The 21,260-nt window shown below is 42.7% G+C and overlaps 1 protein-coding gene across 1 annotated transcript in view; it reads right to left on the bottom strand.

Annotated features, from left to right (window-relative positions):
* The window catches only part of AMFR (autocrine motility factor receptor), a gene marked incomplete at its 5' end in the record, with an annotated part of 94,469 nt that overhangs the window by 47,748 nt on the left and 25,461 nt on the right, over positions 1-21,260 (bottom strand). Inside the window, 2 exon segments of the mRNA XM_078786139.1 lie at positions 5,139-5,242; positions 5,481-5,668. Coding sequence (XP_078642265.1) covers positions 5,139-5,242; positions 5,481-5,668 — 292 coding nt within the window.

Raw genomic sequence — 21,260 nt, 5'->3', positions numbered from 1 at the left:
ATTTAAAAAAAACTAAGAGCACAAACAAACAACCACAAGTTAGCATCCTATCGAGAGGGGGAGATTTCTCCTTAATTGCCCTGCTGAATGCGGAGAGAAATGAGAGCATAAAGATGGTGTCACCAGTACCCAGCATTTATCAATTACTCGTATAAATAACAACTTGCTTCACGTCCCCAAACGTCCGTGGCTGTTTTTGTCTGAAATAAAGTCTGGTGTTGTTTGTGGAAAGGTGGGAGTGACAGATAGTTATGGCATGGGTGGTGATAGAGGCAAATGATGTGTTATGTCGGTATATGGGCCACAAATGGCAAGTTCTAGGACAGAAAAACAGGAATTCAGGGACGCAATGGAGAGCATCATTGGAATGGTTGAGATGGAGGTGATGCTGTGCATTATGGGGAACTTCAACGCGCATGTCAGAGTAGTGGAGTAGCAGAGCCAGATGAAGATGAATGTGTTGGTAAATTTGGTTGGGAAACGAGGAATAGAGAGGGTTAAGAGCTGGTGGCGAGGCATGGAATGGCCACAGCTGGATCATCCTTTCAAAAGTGGGAAAGCCACACGATTTACCTACAGGAGTGGACAGCACAGAACAGAACTGGATTTGGTGGTTGCAAGGAAGCAACAGTTGCGGAGGGTTAAGAATTCCAAGGCTGTGGTGGGAGAGTATGTTACCAGCCAGCACAAGCCTGTGGTGTTTGTGGTGAGGATGAAGAAAATAAGAGGAGGTCAGAAGCTTATTAAGTGGGGTGAGTGAAGGGAAAACGTCACCATAGAGTACAAGGAGAGGTTGAGTGCCAGGTATAAGCAACTTGGCGAAGAAGCGGAATAAGTATGGAGCGGCATTTAGGTGAATTGCACAAGTGTTGTGTGGAAATACGGGAGGGTAGGAAAGGGTGCATTGTCAAAGGATAGAAACTAGATATGGTGGAAGGAAGGAACTAGTGAAGGCAGTTGGTGAAAAGGAGGTTTGGAAGAGGATATAGAAGATCAAGGATAGAGGGAGGCAACTGGATGTGGGGTTGCTGTACCTGTATGGGCAGAAGGCAGCAGCAAGGAGAGCTGTGGATAAGGCGAGGAATGACATGGAAGAGGAGGTGTACAACAAGCTGAAGGAGGATGGTTGGAGGAAGATCTATAAATTGTCTCGTGACAGGGATGAGGATAGCAAGGACATGAAGGGGGAGGGGTGATTAAGGATGGAGGCGGGAGGTTAGTGCCAGAGAGGGTGCAGTACTGAAGGTGTGGGAAGGATATATCAAACAGCTGTTGAACCAGGAAGGAAGCAATGGTGAGCTGGAGCTACCGAGTAATGTGGAGGGAAAGTGGAGGTGGTGTAGATGACGAAAGAGGAAGTGCAGACGGCATTGAAGAGGATGAAAAAGGGGAAGGGAGCCAGGCATTGATGAGGTGTGTACAGAGATTATAATTGCAGCTGGAAAAGTCGCAGTCGCAGTTACAGTACATTCAGAAAGTATTCAGACCCCTTCACGTTTTTCACATTTTGTTATGTTGCAACCTTATGCTGAAATCGTTTAAATTCATTTTTTCCCTCATCAATCTACACTCAATACCCCATAATGACACAGAGAAAACAGGATTTTAGAAAGTTTTGCAAATTTATTAAAAAGAAAAAACTGAAATATCACATTTACATAAGTATTCATACCCTTTGCTATGACACTTGAAATTTAGCTCAGGTGCCTCCCATTTCTCTTGATGATCTTTGAGATGTTTCTACACCTTGATTGGAGTCCACCTGTGGTAAATTCAATTGATTGGACATGATTTGGAAAGGCACGCACCTGTCTATATAAGGTCTCACAGCCGACAATGCATATCAGAGCAAAAACCAAGCCATGAGGTCGAAGGAACTGCGTGCAGAGCTCAGAGACAGGATTGTGTCGAGGCACAGATCTGGGGAAGCCTACAAAAAAATCTCTGCTGCATTGAAGTTTCCCAAGAGCACAGTGGCCTCCATAATTCTGAAATGGAAGAAGTTTGGAACAACCAGGACTCTTCCTAGAGCTGGCCGCCCGGCCAAACTGAGCAATCGGGGGAGAAGGGCCTTGGTAAGAGAGGTGACCAAGAACCCGATGGTCACTCTGGCTGAGCTCCGGAGATCCTGTGTGGAGATGGGAGAAACTTCCAGAAGGACAACCATCACTGCAACACTCCACTGATCTGGGCTTCATGGCAGAGTGGCCAGACGAAAGCCTCTCCTCAGTGAAAGACACATGAAAGCCCGCTTGGATTTTGCAAAAAAGCACCGAAAGGACTCTCAGACTGTGAGAAACAAGATTCTGTGGTCTGATGAAACCAAGATTGAACTGTTTGGCTTCCGTCTGGCCACTCTGCTGAGGACAGGGTTGGAGGTGCAAGGTGAAATGGCATTGGGATTTGTGGATCTGGAGAAGGACTACGACAAAGTCCCGAGGGAGATGGTGACCTTATATAGACAGGTGTGTGCCTTTCCAAATCATGTCCAATCAATTGAATTTACCACAGGTGGACTCCAATCAAGGTGTATAAACACCTCAAAGATGATCAAGAGAAATGGGAGGCACCTGAGCTAAATTTCAAGTGTCATAGCAAAGGGTATGAATACTTATGTCAATGTGATATTTCAGTTTTTCTTTTTAATAAATTTGCAAAACTTTCTAAAATCCTGTTTTCTCTTTATCATTATGGGGTACTGAGTGGAGATTGATGAGGGAAAAAATGAATTTAAACGATTTCAGCATAAGGCTGCAACATAAAGTGTGAAAAAAGTGAAGGGGTCTGAATACTTTCTGAATGCACTGGAGGTGGTTTGAAGAGGTTGTTGAATGTTTGCATGAGAGATGGGTCAATTTCAGAGGAGTGGAGGACAGGGTTAATTGTGCCAATATGGAAGGGGAAGAGGGATGTTCAAGATATGGGGAAGTACAGAGCATTACATTACACACCTTGGTCCTATCATGAAGGAGCTGGAGAGGGTTCTGGATGGGAGGATAAGGAAGAGTGTGGAGAAGGAGAATGGACAAGAGCAGCAGGGGTTTAGAAAGGGTAGGGGAACAACAGATGGGATGTTCACACTGAGACAGCTGGTGGAGATTAGGTTGGAGGTGCAAGGTGAAATGGCATTGGGATTTGTGGATCTGGAGAAGGACTACGACACAGTCCCGACAGTCCCGAGGCAACACTCATATGGATGGGAGTACAGGAGGCATAAGTTAGGTTGGTGGAGGGGATGTACAAGGGAACAAAGGGAAGAGTTTTGGTTGGTCCTGGGGTGTCGGAGAAGTTCAACGTGAATATTGGTTTGAGGCAGGAAGCGCTCTCAGCCTACACCAATTTTCAAGGTGATTGAGCTGGTAAACTTCAAAGATATTCTGGGGAGGATACTGTATGCGGATGATCTGGTTGTTGTGGTGGAGAGTGGGTGGGCGATGCTGGAAGTACCGGGAGTGGAAGGAGGCATATGAGAAACATGGGCTGGAGATGAGCATGGGGAAGACGGAGGTGATGTGGGTCGGGCAGCAGAGAAATTAAATTAATATCACGTTAGAGGGGAAGGAGATCAGACATGGAAATAGGTTTGAGTATCTGCGAGGAACAGTGACCAGGGATGGTAAGTCAGAGGCAGACGTGCGGAGGAGGATTCAGGTGGGTAGGAATGTGCGGAGGAGGGCGGAGGGAGTAATGGCAGACAGAAATATTTCAAGGAGATTGAAAGTAAAGGTTCTGATGTCTTGTGTAACGCCGGGCTACCTTTACGGTCTGGAGACGGTGGCACTGACAGAGAGACAACAACAGAGGCTGCAGATTTGCAAGAACAACTGGATCAGGAGGATTACGGGAGTGAAGAGGGTGGATAGAAGGAGGATGGATGAACTGATGGAGGAGAATGGTGTGCAGATGAGTTTGATGGGGAGATTGGTGAAATGCCGGCTGAGATGGGCTGGACACTTTGTGCGGATGGAGGAAGAGAGAATGGCAAAGAAAGCGGATAGGTTGAGGGAACAAGGTAGAAGGAACAGAGGTAGACCGCGGTTGAGATGGGAGGATTGTGTGAAGAGGGATTTCAATAAGGTGGTGGTGGTTGGAGAGTGGAGAGAGTTGGTTGAGGAGAGAGGGAAGTAGAGGAGGATCGTGGTCAATGCAGGGCAGGAACGGTACCATCGGACGTCACTCATTATAAAGGGAAGAGGAGGAGAGCAACAGTTGTCTCATATCTGTTTCCATGTGCACGTGATTTGCATTGCAACTCCTCCATGAGTCTAAGGACGTGTAGAAAATAAAAAATAGAAATAAAAAAGCAGTGAAAGTCGATATTAATATTTTGCTAAATTAAATTGGGAGGTGAGGGACGGCTGAAGACATGCTGCCATTGGAAAGGGACAAATAAACCATCTAGGGGTGCCCTCTTAATATAACGAATCAATTTGGCAAAAGTATAGCAAGACGGTGAACAGCCAAAACCTTTGTGGATAGAGAAGTGGTCCCATTGTAACAAAATGCAGTGAGGCAAATGCGTGAGCATGGATGTGAGGTGGACGGATCAAAAATTGTGCACACACTTCATGCCAGAGAATGAGAATGTGCACACAGTTCTTCTTGGCACGATGACCTTTCCCAGGATGAAATGCATGCATTTTATGATGTTACACAAACCAGTGGTTGTAGTAGGACAACATATGCATATTGATACATCTAAATAATATTTAAACACAGGAAAACCCCATGTGGGGTCACATAATGAGGATGTGTACCTTGAGGGTTGCCAAGTAGGCCAACACATGCTTCCATATGGAAGCACCGACACGTTTACATTCTAAATTGTACGACGGGTGCTCAGACTTTGCACGTTGTTTGTGCAATACAAGCCTTGCGTAATTAAGAAACAGGACGGCAACAAAACTGTTGTGACAAAGCTGGTCAACAGAATATTATTTCATTAAAGGTGAAATAATTTTAAAGGCTAAAATTTGTTTTCTTTTTTTAACATAGACAGACAGACAAGACAGACAGACAGACCTAAGGATCATGTTCAAAAGTTTAATCCCAAATACTTCAGCAATACGTTCATTCCTCATGTCTAGATGAGTAGAACAAGAGCAGCAATTCAGATCAACCCATCAGCCCCAAGTTACCATCGCGTTGAGCTGTGAGTTGCTGGCTGCGTGAACTCCCAGGATCCTCGACGTGTGCGTCACCTCAACGGAAAAGCTGGGAAGCCAACTTGCAAAGCGAGATCCTGGAACACAAGTACACTTCCTAAGCTGTGCTGTCGGTTACAAAAAAGAAATGAAAAGCAGGCGTCTTCAAGGAGAGTGCAGTCAAGATTCCTGAATATCAAATGCTTAGAAACCAAAGCGGTGCTAAAATGTCCTATCCAGGTGGGCAGTTATTGCAGTAAGACTGTTTCAAAGCAACAACAATGTCACATAGCCTCTTATCGCTGGGTAAGTGCTTTACCAGGTTCAATAACTCACCATCAAAATGGAAGAAATGGTTTCTTTGAGTGAGTTGCGCAGCCTCCTCGGTGGTCCTCGTGAGATTTCCAACCAGATTTGCCGCGTTCGCCCTCTGTGGACGACCACGGTTCTCCTCTATTATGTTGAGTGGCATGCGGCAGGTGGGGCACGAGGTGTCCTGTTCAAGCCACGAGCGCAAACAGGCGCTACAAGATGACAACAGGACATCAGCAGCAAAATTCGTGTGAATAAATAAATAACTAAATGTCTGGCTGTCACGAGTTCAAATATTTCAATTCTCGGTGTTGACAAAGATGCGATATGTGACAGTAGTCCCGCCAAATGACCACGGGTCCTGCAAAAATGGCGACACCCTCGCAAACACTGAAGTACCGCATTTGCTTTTGATCAAACGTAGCGTCCTACTCATTGAGCATTCACCTCAAATCAACACATCTTGCCTTGGCTTTCCTATTTCAAAGGCCGAATGTGCTAAATAAATAATGAAAGCTATTTTGACAATCTCCCATCGACTGTTAAACAAACAGCAGCAGTTCTGCAAAACAAAAGGAGATCCCAAACAGAAAGTAATCATAAAACTTAAACAAGTGAAGACGGCCTTGGAAGAGACGGCCCTCAAAGGCCGACACGCTACATAATAATACCAGTACTGCATCTTTTCATGCCTCTTCCCGACACCATCATGCCGTGTGTTTCTATGAAGATCTCGTTATCGTGACAAGGATGAGTCCAATGACAGGTCGTTACCAGGTAGCTGGGCAGGTGCGTTCTCCTTAGTCTACTGATGAGCTAGCAATCATCTTTGCAAAGCTGGTCATGTAAGACCATATAATGTAAGACAGGTGTGAGGGGAGAGGCAAAAATAGATGAATGAATGAATGAATGATCGTTTTAAGGCCATTTTCCCGCTGGAGCGGGTGTTAGCCTTGCGGGCCCCATGACAATCATGGTTCCCTGTTTGAGGCAATGTTTTTATGGCCAGATGCCCTTCCTGACGCCAACCCTTGGTCACCTCTTACGATGCGCAGGGATAAGGTGTACCTATTCTAAATCGGGGTACACACCGTGATCATTCATCCCAGCAAGCTGGTACTCCATTTGCCGACCTCGGAAGGATGACAGGCTGAGTCAACCCCCCTGGCGTTAATTCAGCAAACGACCGGGATTCGAACCCAGGATCCCAAGCCGGCACCCTAACCGCTAAGCCAACACCAGGCTTATATAGAGGCAAAAATAGATGCATTTATCAATTTTGAATAAAGATCCAGTGAACTTGCTTTCTCCTCAAATTAGTTTCCTTCTGTTGCCCTTTCCACCTCATATAATACGGACGCTTGCTTTCTTCGAAACAATGACTTTACCTTTCCACCTCATATCATACGGACGCTTGCTTTCTTCCAACAATGACTTTACCTTTCCACCTCATATCATACGGACGCTTGCTTTCTTCGAAACAATGACTTTACCTTTCCACCTCATATCATACAGCAGCTTGCTTTCTTCGAAACAATGACTTTACCTTTCCACCTCATATCACACGGATGCTTGCTTTCTTCGAAACAATGACTTTACCTTTACACCTCATATCATACAGACACTTGCTTTCTTCGAAACAATGACTTTACCTTTCCACCTCATATCATACAGCAGCTTGCTTTCTTCCAACAATGACTTTACCTTTCCACCTCATATCACACGGATGCTTGCTTTCTTCGAAACAATGACTTTACCTTTCCACCTCATATCATACAAACGCTTGCTTTCTTCGAAACAATGACTTTACCTTTCCACCTCATATCATACAGCAGCTTGCTTTCTTCCAACAATGACTTTACCTTTCCACCTCATATCATACAGCAGCTTGCTTTCTTCCAACAATGACTTTACCTTTACACCTCATATCATGCAGCCGTTTGCTTTCTTCCAACAATGACTTTACCTTTACACCTCATATCATGCAGCCGTTTGCTTTCTTCCAATCAATGACTTTACCTTTCCACCTCATATCATGCAGCCGCTTGCTTTCTTCCACCAATGACTTTACCTTTCCACCTCATATCATACAGCCGCTTGCTTTCTTCCAACAATGACTAACTTTACACCTCATATCATACAGCCGCTTGCTTTCTTCCAACAATGACTTTACCTTTCCACCTCATATCATGCAGCCGCTTGCTTTCTTCCAACAATGACTTTACCTTTCCACCTCATATCATACAGCAGCTTGCTTTCTTTCAACAATGACTTTACCTTTCCACCTCATATCATACAGCTGCTTGCTTTCTTCCAACAATGACTTTACCTTTCCACCTCATATCATACAGCAGCTTGCTTTCTTCCAACAATGACTTTACCTTTCCACCTCATATCATACAGCTGCTTGCTTTCTTCCAACAATGACTTTACCTTTCCACCTCATATCATACAGCCGCTTGCTTTCTTCCAATCAATGACTAACTTTACACCTCATATCATACAGCCGCTTGCTTTCTTCCAACAATGACTTTACCTTTCCACCTCATATCATGCAGCCGCTTGCTTTCTTCCAACAATGACTTTACCTTTCCACCTCATATCACTAGGACGCTTGCTTTCTTCCAACAATGACTTTACCTTTCCACCTCATATCATACAGCTGCTTGCTTTCTTCCAACAATGACTTTACCTTTCCACCTCATATCATACAGCCGCTTGCTTTCTTCCAATCAATGACTAACTTTACACCTCATATCATACAGCCGCTTGCTTTCTTCCAACAATGACTTTACCTTTCCACCTCATATCACACAGCAGCTTGCTTTCTTCCAACAATGACTTTACCTTTCAACCTCATATCATACAGCAGCTTGCTTTCGTCCAATCAATGACTAACTTTACACCTCATATCATACAACCGCTTGCTTTCTTCCAACAATGACTTTACCTTTCCACCTCATATCATACAGCAGCTTGCTTTCTTCCAACAATGACTTTACCTTTCCACCTCATATCATGCAGCCGCTTGCTGTCTTCCAACAATGACTTTACCTTTCAACCTCATATCATGCAGCCGTTTGCTTTCTTCCAATCAATGACTAACTTTACACCTCATATCATACAGCCGCTTGCTTTCTTCCAACAATGACTTTACCTTTCCACCTCATATCATGCAGCCGCTTGCTTTCTTCCACCAATGACTTTACCTTTCCACCTCATATCATACAGCAGCTTGCTTTCTTCCAATCAATGACTTTACCTTTCCACCTCATATCATGCAGCCGCTTGCTTTCTTCCACCAATGACTTTACCTTTCCACCTCATATCATGCAGCCGCTTGCTTTCTTCCACCAATGACTTTACCTTTCCACCTCATATCATACAGCCGCTTGCTTTCTTCCACCAATGACTTTACCTTTCCACCTCATATCATACAGCCGCTTGCTTTCTTCCACCAATGACTTTACCTTTCCACCTCATATCATACAGCCGCTTGCTTTCTTCCACCAATGACTTTACCTTTCCACCTCATATCATGCAGCCGCTTGCTTTCTTCCACCAATGACTTTACCTTTCCACCTCATATCATACAGCCGCTTGCTTTCTTCCAACAATGACTTTACCTTTCCACCTCATATCATGCAGCCGCTTGCTTTCTTCCACCAATGACTTTACCTTTCCACCTCATATCATACAGCAGCTTGCTTTCTTCCAATCAATGACTTTACCTTTCCACCTCATATCATACAGCCGCTTGCTTTCTTCCAACAATGACTTTACCTTTCCACCTCATATCATGCAGCCGCTTGCTTTCTTCCACCAATGACTTTACCTTTCCACCTCATATCATACAGCAGCTTGCTTTCTTCCAATCAATGACTTTACCTTTCCACCTCATATCATACAGCAGCTTGCTTTCTTCCAACAATGACTTTACCTTTCCACCTCATATCATACAGCAGCTTGCTTTCTTCCAACAATGACTTTACCTTTCCACCTCATATCATGCAGCCGCTTGCTTTCTTCCAACAATGACTTTACCTTTCCACCTCATATCATACAGCCGCTTGCTTTCTTCCAACAATGACTTTACCTTTCCACCTCATATCATACAGCCGCTTGCTTTCTTCCAACAATGACTTTACCTTTCCACCTCATATCATACAGCAGCTTGCTTTCTTCCAACAATGACTTTACCTTTCCACCTCATATCATACAGCCGCTTGCTTTCTTCCAACAATGACTTTACCTTTCCACCTCATATCATACAGCTGCTTGCTTTCTTCCAACAATGACTTTACCTTTCCACCTCATATCATACGGACGCTTGCTTTCTTCCAACAATGACTTTACCTTTCCACCTCATATCATACAGCAGCTTGCTTTCTTCCAACAATGACTTTACCTTTCCACCTCATATCATACAGCCGCTTGCTTTCTTCCAACAATGACTTTACCTTTCCACCTCATATCATACAGCTGCTTGCTTTCTTCCAACAATGACTTTACCTTTCCACCTCATATCATACAGCTGCTTGCTTTCTTCCAACAATGACTTTACCTTTCCACCTCATATCATACGGACGCTTGCTTTCTTCCAACAATGACTTTACCTTTACACCTCATATCATACAGCCGTTTGCTTTCTTCCAACAATGACTTTACCTTTCCACCTCATATCATACAGCCGCTTGCTTTCTTCCAACAATGACTTTACCTTTCCACCTCATATCATACAGCTGCTTGCTTTCTTCCAACAATGACTTTACCTTTCCACCTCATATCATACAGCTGCTTGCTTTCTTCCAACAATGACTTTACCTTTACACCTCATATCATGCGGACGCTTGCTTTCTTCCAACAATGACTTTACCTTTCCACCTCATATCATACAGCTGCTTGCTTTCTTCCAACAATGACTTTACCTTTCCACCTCATATCATACAGCTGCTTGCTTTCTTCCAACAATGACTTTACCTTTCCACCTCATATCATACAGCTGCTTGCTTTCTTCCAACAATGACTTTACCTTTACACCTCATATCATGCAGCCGTTTGCTTTCTTCCAATCAATGACTTTACCTTTCCACCTCATATCATGCAGCCGCTTGCTTTCTTCCACCAATGACTTTACCTTTCCACATCATATCATACGGACGCTTGCTTTCTTCCAACAATGACTTTACCTTTCCACCTCATATCATACGGACGCTTGCTTTCTTCGAAACAATGACTTTACCTTTCCACCTCATATCATACAGCAGCTTGCTTTCTTCGAAACAATGACTTTACCTTTCCACCTCATATCACACGGATGCTTGCTTTCTTCGAAACAATGACTTTACCTTTACACCTCATATCATACAGACACTTGCTTTCTTCGAAACAAAGACTTTACCTTTCCACCTCATATCATACAGCAGCTTGCTTTCTTCCAACAATGACTTTACCTTTCCACCTCATATCACACGGATGCTTGCTTTCTTCGAAACAATGACTTTACCTTTCCACCTCATATCATACAACCGCTTGCTTTCTTCGAAACAATGACTTTACCTTTCCACCTCATATCATACAGCAGCTTGCTTTCTTCCAACAATGACTTTACCTTTACACCTCATATCATGCAGCCGTTTGCTTTCTTCCAATCAATGACTAACTTTACACCTCATATCATACAGCCGCTTGCTTTCTTCCAACAATGACTTTACCTTTCCACCTCATATCATGCAGCCGCTTGCTTTCTTCCTAAAATGACTTTACCTTTCCACCTCATATCACACGGATGCTTGCTTTCTTCGAAACAATGACTTTACCTTTCCACCTCATATCATACAACCGCTTGCTTTCTTCGAAACAATGACTTTACCTTTCCACCTCATATCATACAGCAGCTTGCTTTCTTCCAACAATGACTTTACCTTTCCACCTCATATCATGCAGCCGTTTGCTTTCTTCCAATCAATGACTAACTTTACACCTCATATCATACAGCCGCTTGCTTTCTTCCAACAATGACTTTACCTTTCCACCTCATATCATGCAGCCGCTTGCTTTCTTCCTAAAATGACTTTACCTTTCCACCTCATATCATACAGCCGCTTGCTTTCTTCCAACAATGACTTTATCTTTCCACCTCATATCACACGGACGCTTGCTTTCTTCCACCAATGACTTTACCTTTCCACCTCATATCACACAGCAGCTTGCTTTCTTCCAACAATGACTTTACCTTTCAACCTCATATCATACAGCCGCTTGCTTTCTTCCAATCAATGACTAACTTTACACCTCATATCATACAGCCGCTTGCTTTCTTCCAACAATGACTTTACCTTTCCACCTCATATCATGCAGCCGCTTGCTTTCTTCCAACAATGACTTTACCTTTCCACCTCATATCATACAGCAGCTTGCTTTCTTCCAACAATGACTTTACCTTTCCACCTCATATCATACAGCAGCTTGCTTTCTTCCAACAATGACTTTACCTTTCCACCTCATATCATACAGCTGCTTGCTTTCTTCCAACAATGACTTTACCTTTCCACCTCATATCATACAGCTGCTTGCTTTCTTCCAACAATGACTTTACCTTTTCACCTCATATCATACGGCCGTTTGCTTTCTTCCAACAATGACTTTACCTTTCCACCTCATATCATACAGCAGCTTGCTTTCTTCCAACAATGACTTTACCTTTCCACCTCATATCATACAGCTGCTTGCTTTCTTCCAACAATGACTTTACTTTTCCACCTCATATCATACGGCCGTTTGCTTTCTTCCAACAATGACTTTACCTTTTCACCTCATATCATACAGCAGCTTGCTTTCTTCCAACAATGACTTTACCTTTCCACCTCATATCATACAGCTGCTTGCTTTCTTCCAACAATGACTTTACCTTTTCACCTCATATCATATGGCCGTTTGCTTTCTTCCAACAATGACTTTACCTTTCCACCTCATATCGTACAGCAGCTTGCTTTCTTCCAACAATGACTTTACCTTTCCACCTCATATCATACAGCAGCTTGCTTTCTTCCAACAATGACTTTACCTTTCCACCTCATATCATACAGCTGCTTGCTTTCTTCCAACAATGACTTTACCTTTCCACCTCATATCATACAGCTGCTTGCTTTCTTCCAACAATGACTTTACCTTTCCACCTCATATCATACGGACGCTTGCTTTCTTCCAACAATGACTTTACCTTTACACCTCATATCATACAGCCGCTTGCTTTCTTCCAACAATGACTTTACCTTTCCACCTCATATCATACAGCCGCTTGCTTTCTTCCAACAATGACTTTACCTTTTCACCTCATATCATACGGCCGTTTGCTTTCTTCCAACAATGACTTTACCTTTCCACCTCATATCATACAGCAGCTTGCTTTCTTCCAACAATGACTTTACCTTTACACCTCATATCATGCAGCCGTTTGCTTTCTTCCAACAATGACTTTACCTTTACACCTCATATCATGCAGCCGCTTGCTTTCTTCCACCAATGACTTTACCTTTCCACCTCATATCATACAGCCGTTTGCTTTCTTCCAATCAATGACTTTACCTTTCCACCTCATATCATACAGCCGTTTGCTTTCTTCCAATCAATGACTTTACCTTTCCACCTCATATCATGCAGCCGCTTGCTTTCTTCCACCAATGACTTTACCTTTCCACCTCATATCACACAGCAGCTTGCTTTCTTCCAACAATGACTTTACCTTTCCACCTCATATCATACAGCCGCTTGCTTTCTTCCAATCAATGACTAACTTTACACCTCATATCATACAGCCGCTTGCTTTCTTCCAACAATGACTTTACCTTTCCACCTCATATCATGCAGCCGCTTGCTGTCTTCCAACAATGACTTTACCTTTCCACCTCATATCATACAGCCGCTTGCTTTCTTCCAATCAATGACTAACTTTACACCTCATATCATACAGCCGCTTGCTTTCTTCCAACAATGACTTTACCTTTCCACCTCATATCATACAGCCGCTTGCTTTCTTCCAACAATGACTTTACCTTTACACCTCATATCATACAGCCGCTTGCTTTCTTCCAACAATGACTTTACCTTTCCACCTCATATCATACAGCCGCTTGCTTTCTTCCAACAATGACTTTACCTTTTCACCTCATATCATACGGCCGTTTGCTTTCTTCCAACAATGACTTTACCTTTCCACCTCATATCATACAGCAGCTTGCTTTCTTCCAACAATGACTTTACCTTTACACCTCATATCATGCAGCCGTTTGCTTTCTTCCAACAATGACTTTACCTTTACACCTCATATCATGCAGCCGCTTGCTTTCTTCCACCAATGACTTTACCTTTCCACCTCATATCATACAGCCGTTTGCTTTCTTCCAATCAATGACTTTACCTTTCCACCTCATATCATACAGCCGTTTGCTTTCTTCCAATCAATGACTTTACCTTTCCACCTCATATCATGCAGCCGCTTGCTTTCTTCCACCAATGACTTTACCTTTCCACCTCATATCACACAGCAGCTTGCTTTCTTCCAACAATGACTTTACCTTTCCACCTCATATCATACAGCCGCTTGCTTTCTTCCAATCAATGACTAACTTTACACCTCATATCATACAGCCGCTTGCTTTCTTCCAACAATGACTTTACCTTTCCACCTCATATCATGCAGCCGCTTGCTGTCTTCCAACAATGACTTTACCTTTCCACCTCATATCATACAGCCGTTTGCTTTCTTCCAATCAATGACTAACTTTACACCTCATATCATACAGCCGCTTGCTTTCTTCCAACAATGACTTTACCTTTCCACCTCATATCATACAGCCGCTTGCTTTCTTCCAACAATGACTTTACCTTTCCACCTCATATCATACAGCCGCTTGCTTTCTTCCACCAATGACTTTACCTTTCCACCTCATATCACACAGCAGCTTGCTTTCTTCCAACAATGACTTTACCTTTCCACCTCATATCATACAGCCGTTTGCTTTCTTCCAATCAATGACTAACTTTACACCTCATATCATACAGCCGCTTGCTTTCTTGCAACAATGACTTTACCTTTCCACCTCATATCATACAGCAGCTTGCTTTCTTCCAACAATGACTTTACCTTTACACCGCATATCATACAGCCGCTTGCTTTCTTCCAACAATGACTTTACCTTTCCACCTCATATCATACAGCCGCTTGCTTTCTTCCAACAATGACTTTACCTTTCCACCTCATATTATACGGACGCTTGCTTTCTTCCAACAATGACTTTACCTTTACACCGCATATCATACGGACGCTTGCTTTCTTCCAACAATGACTTTACCTTTACACCTCATATCATACAGCCGCTTGCTTTCTTCCAACAATGACTTTACCTTTCCACCTCACATCATAAGGACGCTTGCTTTCTTCCAACAATGACTTTACCTTTCCACCTCATATCATACAGCAGCTTGCTTTCTTCCAACAATGACTTTACCTTTCCACCTCATATCATACAGCAGCTTGCTTTCTTCCAACAATGACTTTACCTTTCCACCTCATATCATACAGCCGCTTGCTTTCTTCCAACAATGACTTTACCTTTCCACCTCATATCATACAGCCGCTTGCTTTCTTCCAACAATGACTTTACCTTTCCACCTCATATCATACAGCCGCTTGCTTTCTTCCAACAATGACTTTACCTTTCCACCTCATATCATACAGCTGCTTGCTTTCTTCCAACAATGACTTTACCTTTCCACCTCATATCATACAGCTGCTTGCTTTCTTCCAACAATGACTTTACCTTTCCACCTCATATCATACGGACGCTTGCTTTCTTCCAACAATGACTTTACCTTTCCACCTCATATCATACAGCAGCTTGCTTTCTTCCAACAATGACTTTACCTTTCCACCTCATATCATACAGCCGCTTGCTTTCTTCCAACAATGACTTTACCTTTCCACCTCATATCATACAGCTGCTTGCTTTCTTCCAACAATGACTTTACCTTTCCACCTCATATCATACAGCTGCTTGCTTTCTTCCAACAATGACTTTACCTTTCCACCTCATATCATACGGACGCTTGCTTTCTTCCAACAATGACTTTACCTTTACACCTCATATCATACAGCCGTTTGCTTTCTTCCAACAATGACTTTACCTTTCCACCTCATATCATACAGCCGCTTGCTTTCTTCCAACAATGACTTTACCTTTCCACCTCATATCATACAGCTGCTTGCTTTCTTCCAACAATGACTTTACCTTTCCACCTCATATCATACAGCTGCTTGCTTTCTTCCAACAATGACTTTACCTTTACACCTCATATCATGCGGACGCTTGCTTTCTTCCAACAATGACTTTACCTTTACACCTCATATCATGCAGCCGTTTGCTTTCTTCCAATCAATGACTTTACCTTTCCACCTCATATCATGCAGCCGCTTGCTTTCTTCCACCAATGACTTTACCTTTCCACATCATATCATACGGACGCTTGCTTTCTTCCAACAATGACTTTACCTTTCCACCTCATATCATACGGACGCTTGCTTTCTTCGAAACAATGACTTTACCTTTCCACCTCATATCATACAGCAGCTTGCTTTCTTCGAAACAATGACTTTACCTTTCCACCTCATATCACACGGATGCTTGCTTTCTTCGAAACAATGACTTTACCTTTACACCTCATATCATACGGACGCTTGCTTTCTTCCAACAATGACTTTACCTTTACACCTCATATCATACAGCCGCTTGCTTTCTTCCAACAATGACTTTACCTTTCCACCTCACATCATAAGGACGCTTGCTTTCTTCCAACAATGACTTTACCTTTCCACCTCATATCATACAGCAGCTTGCTTTCTTCCAACAATGACTTTACCTTTCCACCTCATATCATACAGCAGCTTGCTTTCTTCCAACAATGACTTTACCTTTCCACCTCATATCATACAGCCGCTTGCTTTCTTCCAACAATGACTTTACCTTTCCACCTCATATCATACAGCCGCTTGCTTTCTTCCAACAATGACTTTACCTTTCCACCTCATATCATACAGCCGTTTGCTTTCTTCCAATCAATGACTAACTTTACACCTCATATCATACAGCCGCTTGCTTTCTTCCAACAATGACTTTACCTTTCCACCTCATATCATGCAGCCGCTTGCTTTCTTCCGAAAATGACTTTACCTTTCCACCTCATATCATACAGCCGCTTGCTTTCTTCCAACAATGACTTTACCTTTCCACCTCATATCATACAGCTGCTTGCTTTCTTCCAACAATGACTTTACCTTTCCACCTCATATCATACAGCTGCTTGCTTTCTTCCAACAATGACTTTACCTTTCCACCTCATATCATACGGACGCTTGCTTTCTTCCAACAATGACTTTACCTTTCCACCTCATATCATACAGCAGCTTGCTTTCTTCCAACAATGACTTTACCTTTCCACCTCATATCATACAGCCGCTTGCTTTCTTCCAACAATGACTTTACCTTTCCACCTCATATCATACAGCTGCTTGCTTTCTTCCAACAATGACTTTACCTTTCCACCTCATATCATACAGCTGCTTGCTTTCTTCCAACAATGACTTTACCTTTCCACCTCATATCATACGGACGCTTGCTTTCTTCCAACAATGACTTTACCTTTACACCTCATATCATACAGCCGTTTGCTTTCTTCCAACAATGACTTTACCTTTCCACCTCATATCATACAGCCGCTTGCTTTCTTCCAACAATGACTTTACCTTTCCACCTCATATCATACAGCTGCTTGCTTTCTTCCAACAATGACTTTACCTTTCCACCTCATATCATACAGCTGCTTGCTTTCTTCCAACAATGACTTTACCTTTACACCTCATATCATGCGGACGCTTGCTTTCTTCCAACAATGACTTTACCTTTACACCTCATATCATGCAGCCGTTTGCTTTCTTCCAATCAATGACTTTACCTTTCCACCTCATATCATGCAGCCGCTTGCTTTCTTCCACCAATGACTTTACCTTTCCACATCATATCATACGGACGCTTGCTTTCTTCCAACAATGACTTTACCTTTCCACCTCATATCATACGGACGCTTGCTTTCTTCGAAACAATGACTTTACCTTTCCACCTCATATCATACAGCAGCTTGCTTTCTTCGAAACAATGACTTTACCTTTCCACCTCATATCACACGGATGCTTGCTTTCTTCGAAACAATGACTTTACCTTTACACCTCATATCATACAGACACTTGCTTTCTTCGAAACAAAGACTTTACCTTTCCACCTCATATCATACAGCAGCTTGCTTTCTTCCAACAATGACTTTACCTTTCCACCTCATATCATGCAGCCGTTTGCTTTCTTCCAATCAATGACTAACTTTACACCTCATATCATACAGCCGCTTGCTTTCTTCCAACAATGACTTTACCTTTCCACCTCATATCATGCAGCCGCTTGCTTTCTTCCTAAAATGACTTTACCTTTCCACCTCATATCACACGGATGCTTGCTTTCTTCGAAACAATGACTTTACCTTTCCACCTCATATCATACAACCGCTTGCTTTCTTCGAAACAATGACTTTACCTTTCCACCTCATATCATACAGCAGCTTGCTTTCTTCCAACAATGACTTTACCTTTCCACCTCATATCATGCAGCCGTTTGCTTTCTTCCAATCAATGACTAACTTTACACCTCATATCATACAGCCGCTTGCTTTCTTCCAACAATGACTTTACCTTTCCACCTCATATCATGCAGCCGCTTGCTTTCTTCCTAAAATGACTTTACCTTTCCACCTCATATCATACAGCCGCTTGCTTTCTTCCAACAATGACTTTATCTTTCCACCTCATATCACACGGACGCTTGCTTTCTTCCACCAATGACTTTACCTTTCCACCTCATATCACACAGCAGCTTGCTTTCTTCCAACAATGACTTTACCTTTCAACCTCATATCATACAGCCGCTTGCTTTCTTCCAATCAATGACTAACTTTACACCTCATATCATACAGCCGCTTGCTTTCTTCCAACAATGACTTTACCTTTCCACCTCATATCATGCAGCCGCTTGCTTTCTTCCAACAATGACTTTACCTTTCCACCTCATATCATACAGCAGCTTGCTTTCTTCCAACAATGACTTTACCTTTCCACCTCATATCATACAGCAGCTTGCTTTCTTCCAACAATGACTTTACCTTTCCACCTCATATCATACAGCTGCTTGCTTTCTTCCAACAATGACTTTACCTTTCCACCTCATATCATACAGCTGCTTGCTTTCTTCCAACAATGACTTTACCTTTTCACCTCATATCATACGGCCGTTTGCTTTCTTCCAACAATGACTTTACCTTTCCACCTCATATCATACAGCAGCTTGCTTTCTTCCAACAATGACTTTACCTTTACACCTCATATCATGCAGCCGTTTGCTTTCTTCCAACAATGACTTTACCTTTACACCTCATATCATGCAGCCGTTTGCTTTCTTCCAATCAATGACTTTACCTTTCCACCTCATATCATGCAGCCGCTTGCTTTCTTCCACCAATGACTTTACCTTTCCACCTCATATCATACAGCCGTTTGCTTTCTTCCAATCAATGACTTTACCTTTCCACCTCATATCATGCAGCCGCTTGCTTTCTTCCACCAATGACTTTACCTTTCCACCTCATATCACACAGCAGCTTGCTTTCTTCCAACAATGACTTCACCTTTCCACCTCATATCATACAGCCGCTTGCTTTCTTCCAATCAATGACTAACTTTACACCTCATATCAATCATACAGCCGCTTGCTTTCTTCCAACAATGACTTTACCTTTCCACCTCATATCATACAGCCGCTTGCTTTCTTCCAACAATGACTTTACCTTTACACCGCATATCATACAGCCGCTTGCTTTCTTCCAACAATGACTTTACCTTTCCACCTCATATCATACAGCCGCTTGCTTTCTTCCAACAATGACTTTACCTTTCCACCTCATATTATACGGACGCTTGCTTTCTTCCAACAATGACTTTACCTTTACACCGCATATCATACGGACGCTTGCTTTCTTCCAACAATGACTTTACCTTTACACCTCATATCATACAGCCGCTTGCTTTCTTCCAACAATGACTTTACCTTTCCACCTCACATCATAAGGACGCTTGCTTTCTTCCAACAATGACTTTACCTTTCCACCTCATATCATACAGCAGCTTGCTTTCTTTCAACAATGACTTTACCTTTACACCTCATATCATGCAGCCGTTTGCCTTCTTCCAACAATGACTTTACCTTTACACCTCATATCATGCAGCCGTTTGCTTTCTTCCAATCAATGACTTTACCTTTCCACCTCATATCATGCAGCCGCTTGCTTTCTTCCACCAATGACTTTACCTTTCCACCTCATATCACACAGCAGCTTGCTTTCTTCCAACAATGACTTTACCTTTCCACCTCATATCATACAGCCGCTTGCTTTCTTCCAATCAATGACTAACTTTACACCTCATATCATACAGCCGCTTGCTTTCTTCCAACAATGACTTTACCTTTCCACCTCATATCATACAGCCGCTTGCTTTCTTCCAACAATGACTTTACCTTTCCACCTCATATCATACAGCCGCTTGCTTTCTTCCAACAATGACTTTACCTTTCCACCTCATATCATGCAGCCGCTTGCTTTCTTCCAACAATGACTTTACCTTTCCACCTCATATCATAGGGACGCTTGCTTTCTTCCACCAATGACTTTACCTTTCCACCTCATATCACACAGCAGCTTGCTTTCTTCCAACAATGACTTTACCTTTCCACCTCATATCATACAGCCGTTTGCTTTCTTCCAATCAATGACTAACTTTACACCTCATATCATACAGCCGCTTGCTTTCTTGCAACAATGACTTTACCTTTCCACCTCATATCATACAGCAGCTTGCTTTCTTCCAACAATGACTTTACCTTTACACCGCATATCATACAGCCGCTTGCTTTCTTCCAACAATGACTTTACCTTTCCACCTCATATCATACAGCCGCTTGCTTTCTTCCAACAATGACTTTACCTTTCCACCTCATATTATACGGACGCTTGCTTTCTTCCAACAATGACTTTACCTTTACACCGCATATCATACGGACGCTTGCTTTCTTCCAACAATGACTTTACCTTTACACCGCATATCATACGGACGCTTGCTTTCTTCCAACAATGACTTTACCTTTACACCTCATATCATACAGCCGCTTGCTTTCTTCCAACAATGACTTTACCTTTCCACCTCATATCATACAGCAGCTTGCTTTCTTGCAACAATGACTTTACCTTTCCACCTCATATCATACAGCAGCTTGCTTTCTTCCAACAATGACTTTACCTTTACACCTCATATCATGCGGCCGTTTGCTTTCTTCCAACAATGACTTTACCTTTCCACCTCATATCATGCAGCAGCTTGCTTTCTTCCAACAATGACTTTACCTTTACACCTCATATCATGCAGCCGTTTGCTTTCTTCCAACAATGACTTTACCTTTACACCTCATATCATGCAGCCGTTTGCCTTCTTCCAACAATGACTTTACCTTTACACCTCATATCATGCAGCCGTTTGCTTTCTTCCAATCAATGACTTTACCTTTCCACCTCATATCATGCAGCCGCTTGCTTTCTTCCACCAATGACTTTACCTTTCCACCTCATATCATACAGCCGTTTGCTTTCTTCCAATCA

The sequence above is a fragment of the Myxine glutinosa genome, chromosome 10 (assembly GCF_964187855.1).
Source record: "Myxine glutinosa chromosome 10, kmMyxGlut1.1, whole genome shotgun sequence".
NCBI classification, from domain to species: Eukaryota; Metazoa; Chordata; class Myxini; order Myxiniformes; family Myxinidae; genus Myxine; species Myxine glutinosa.
This window is presented reverse-complemented; position numbering and strand designations above follow the sequence as displayed.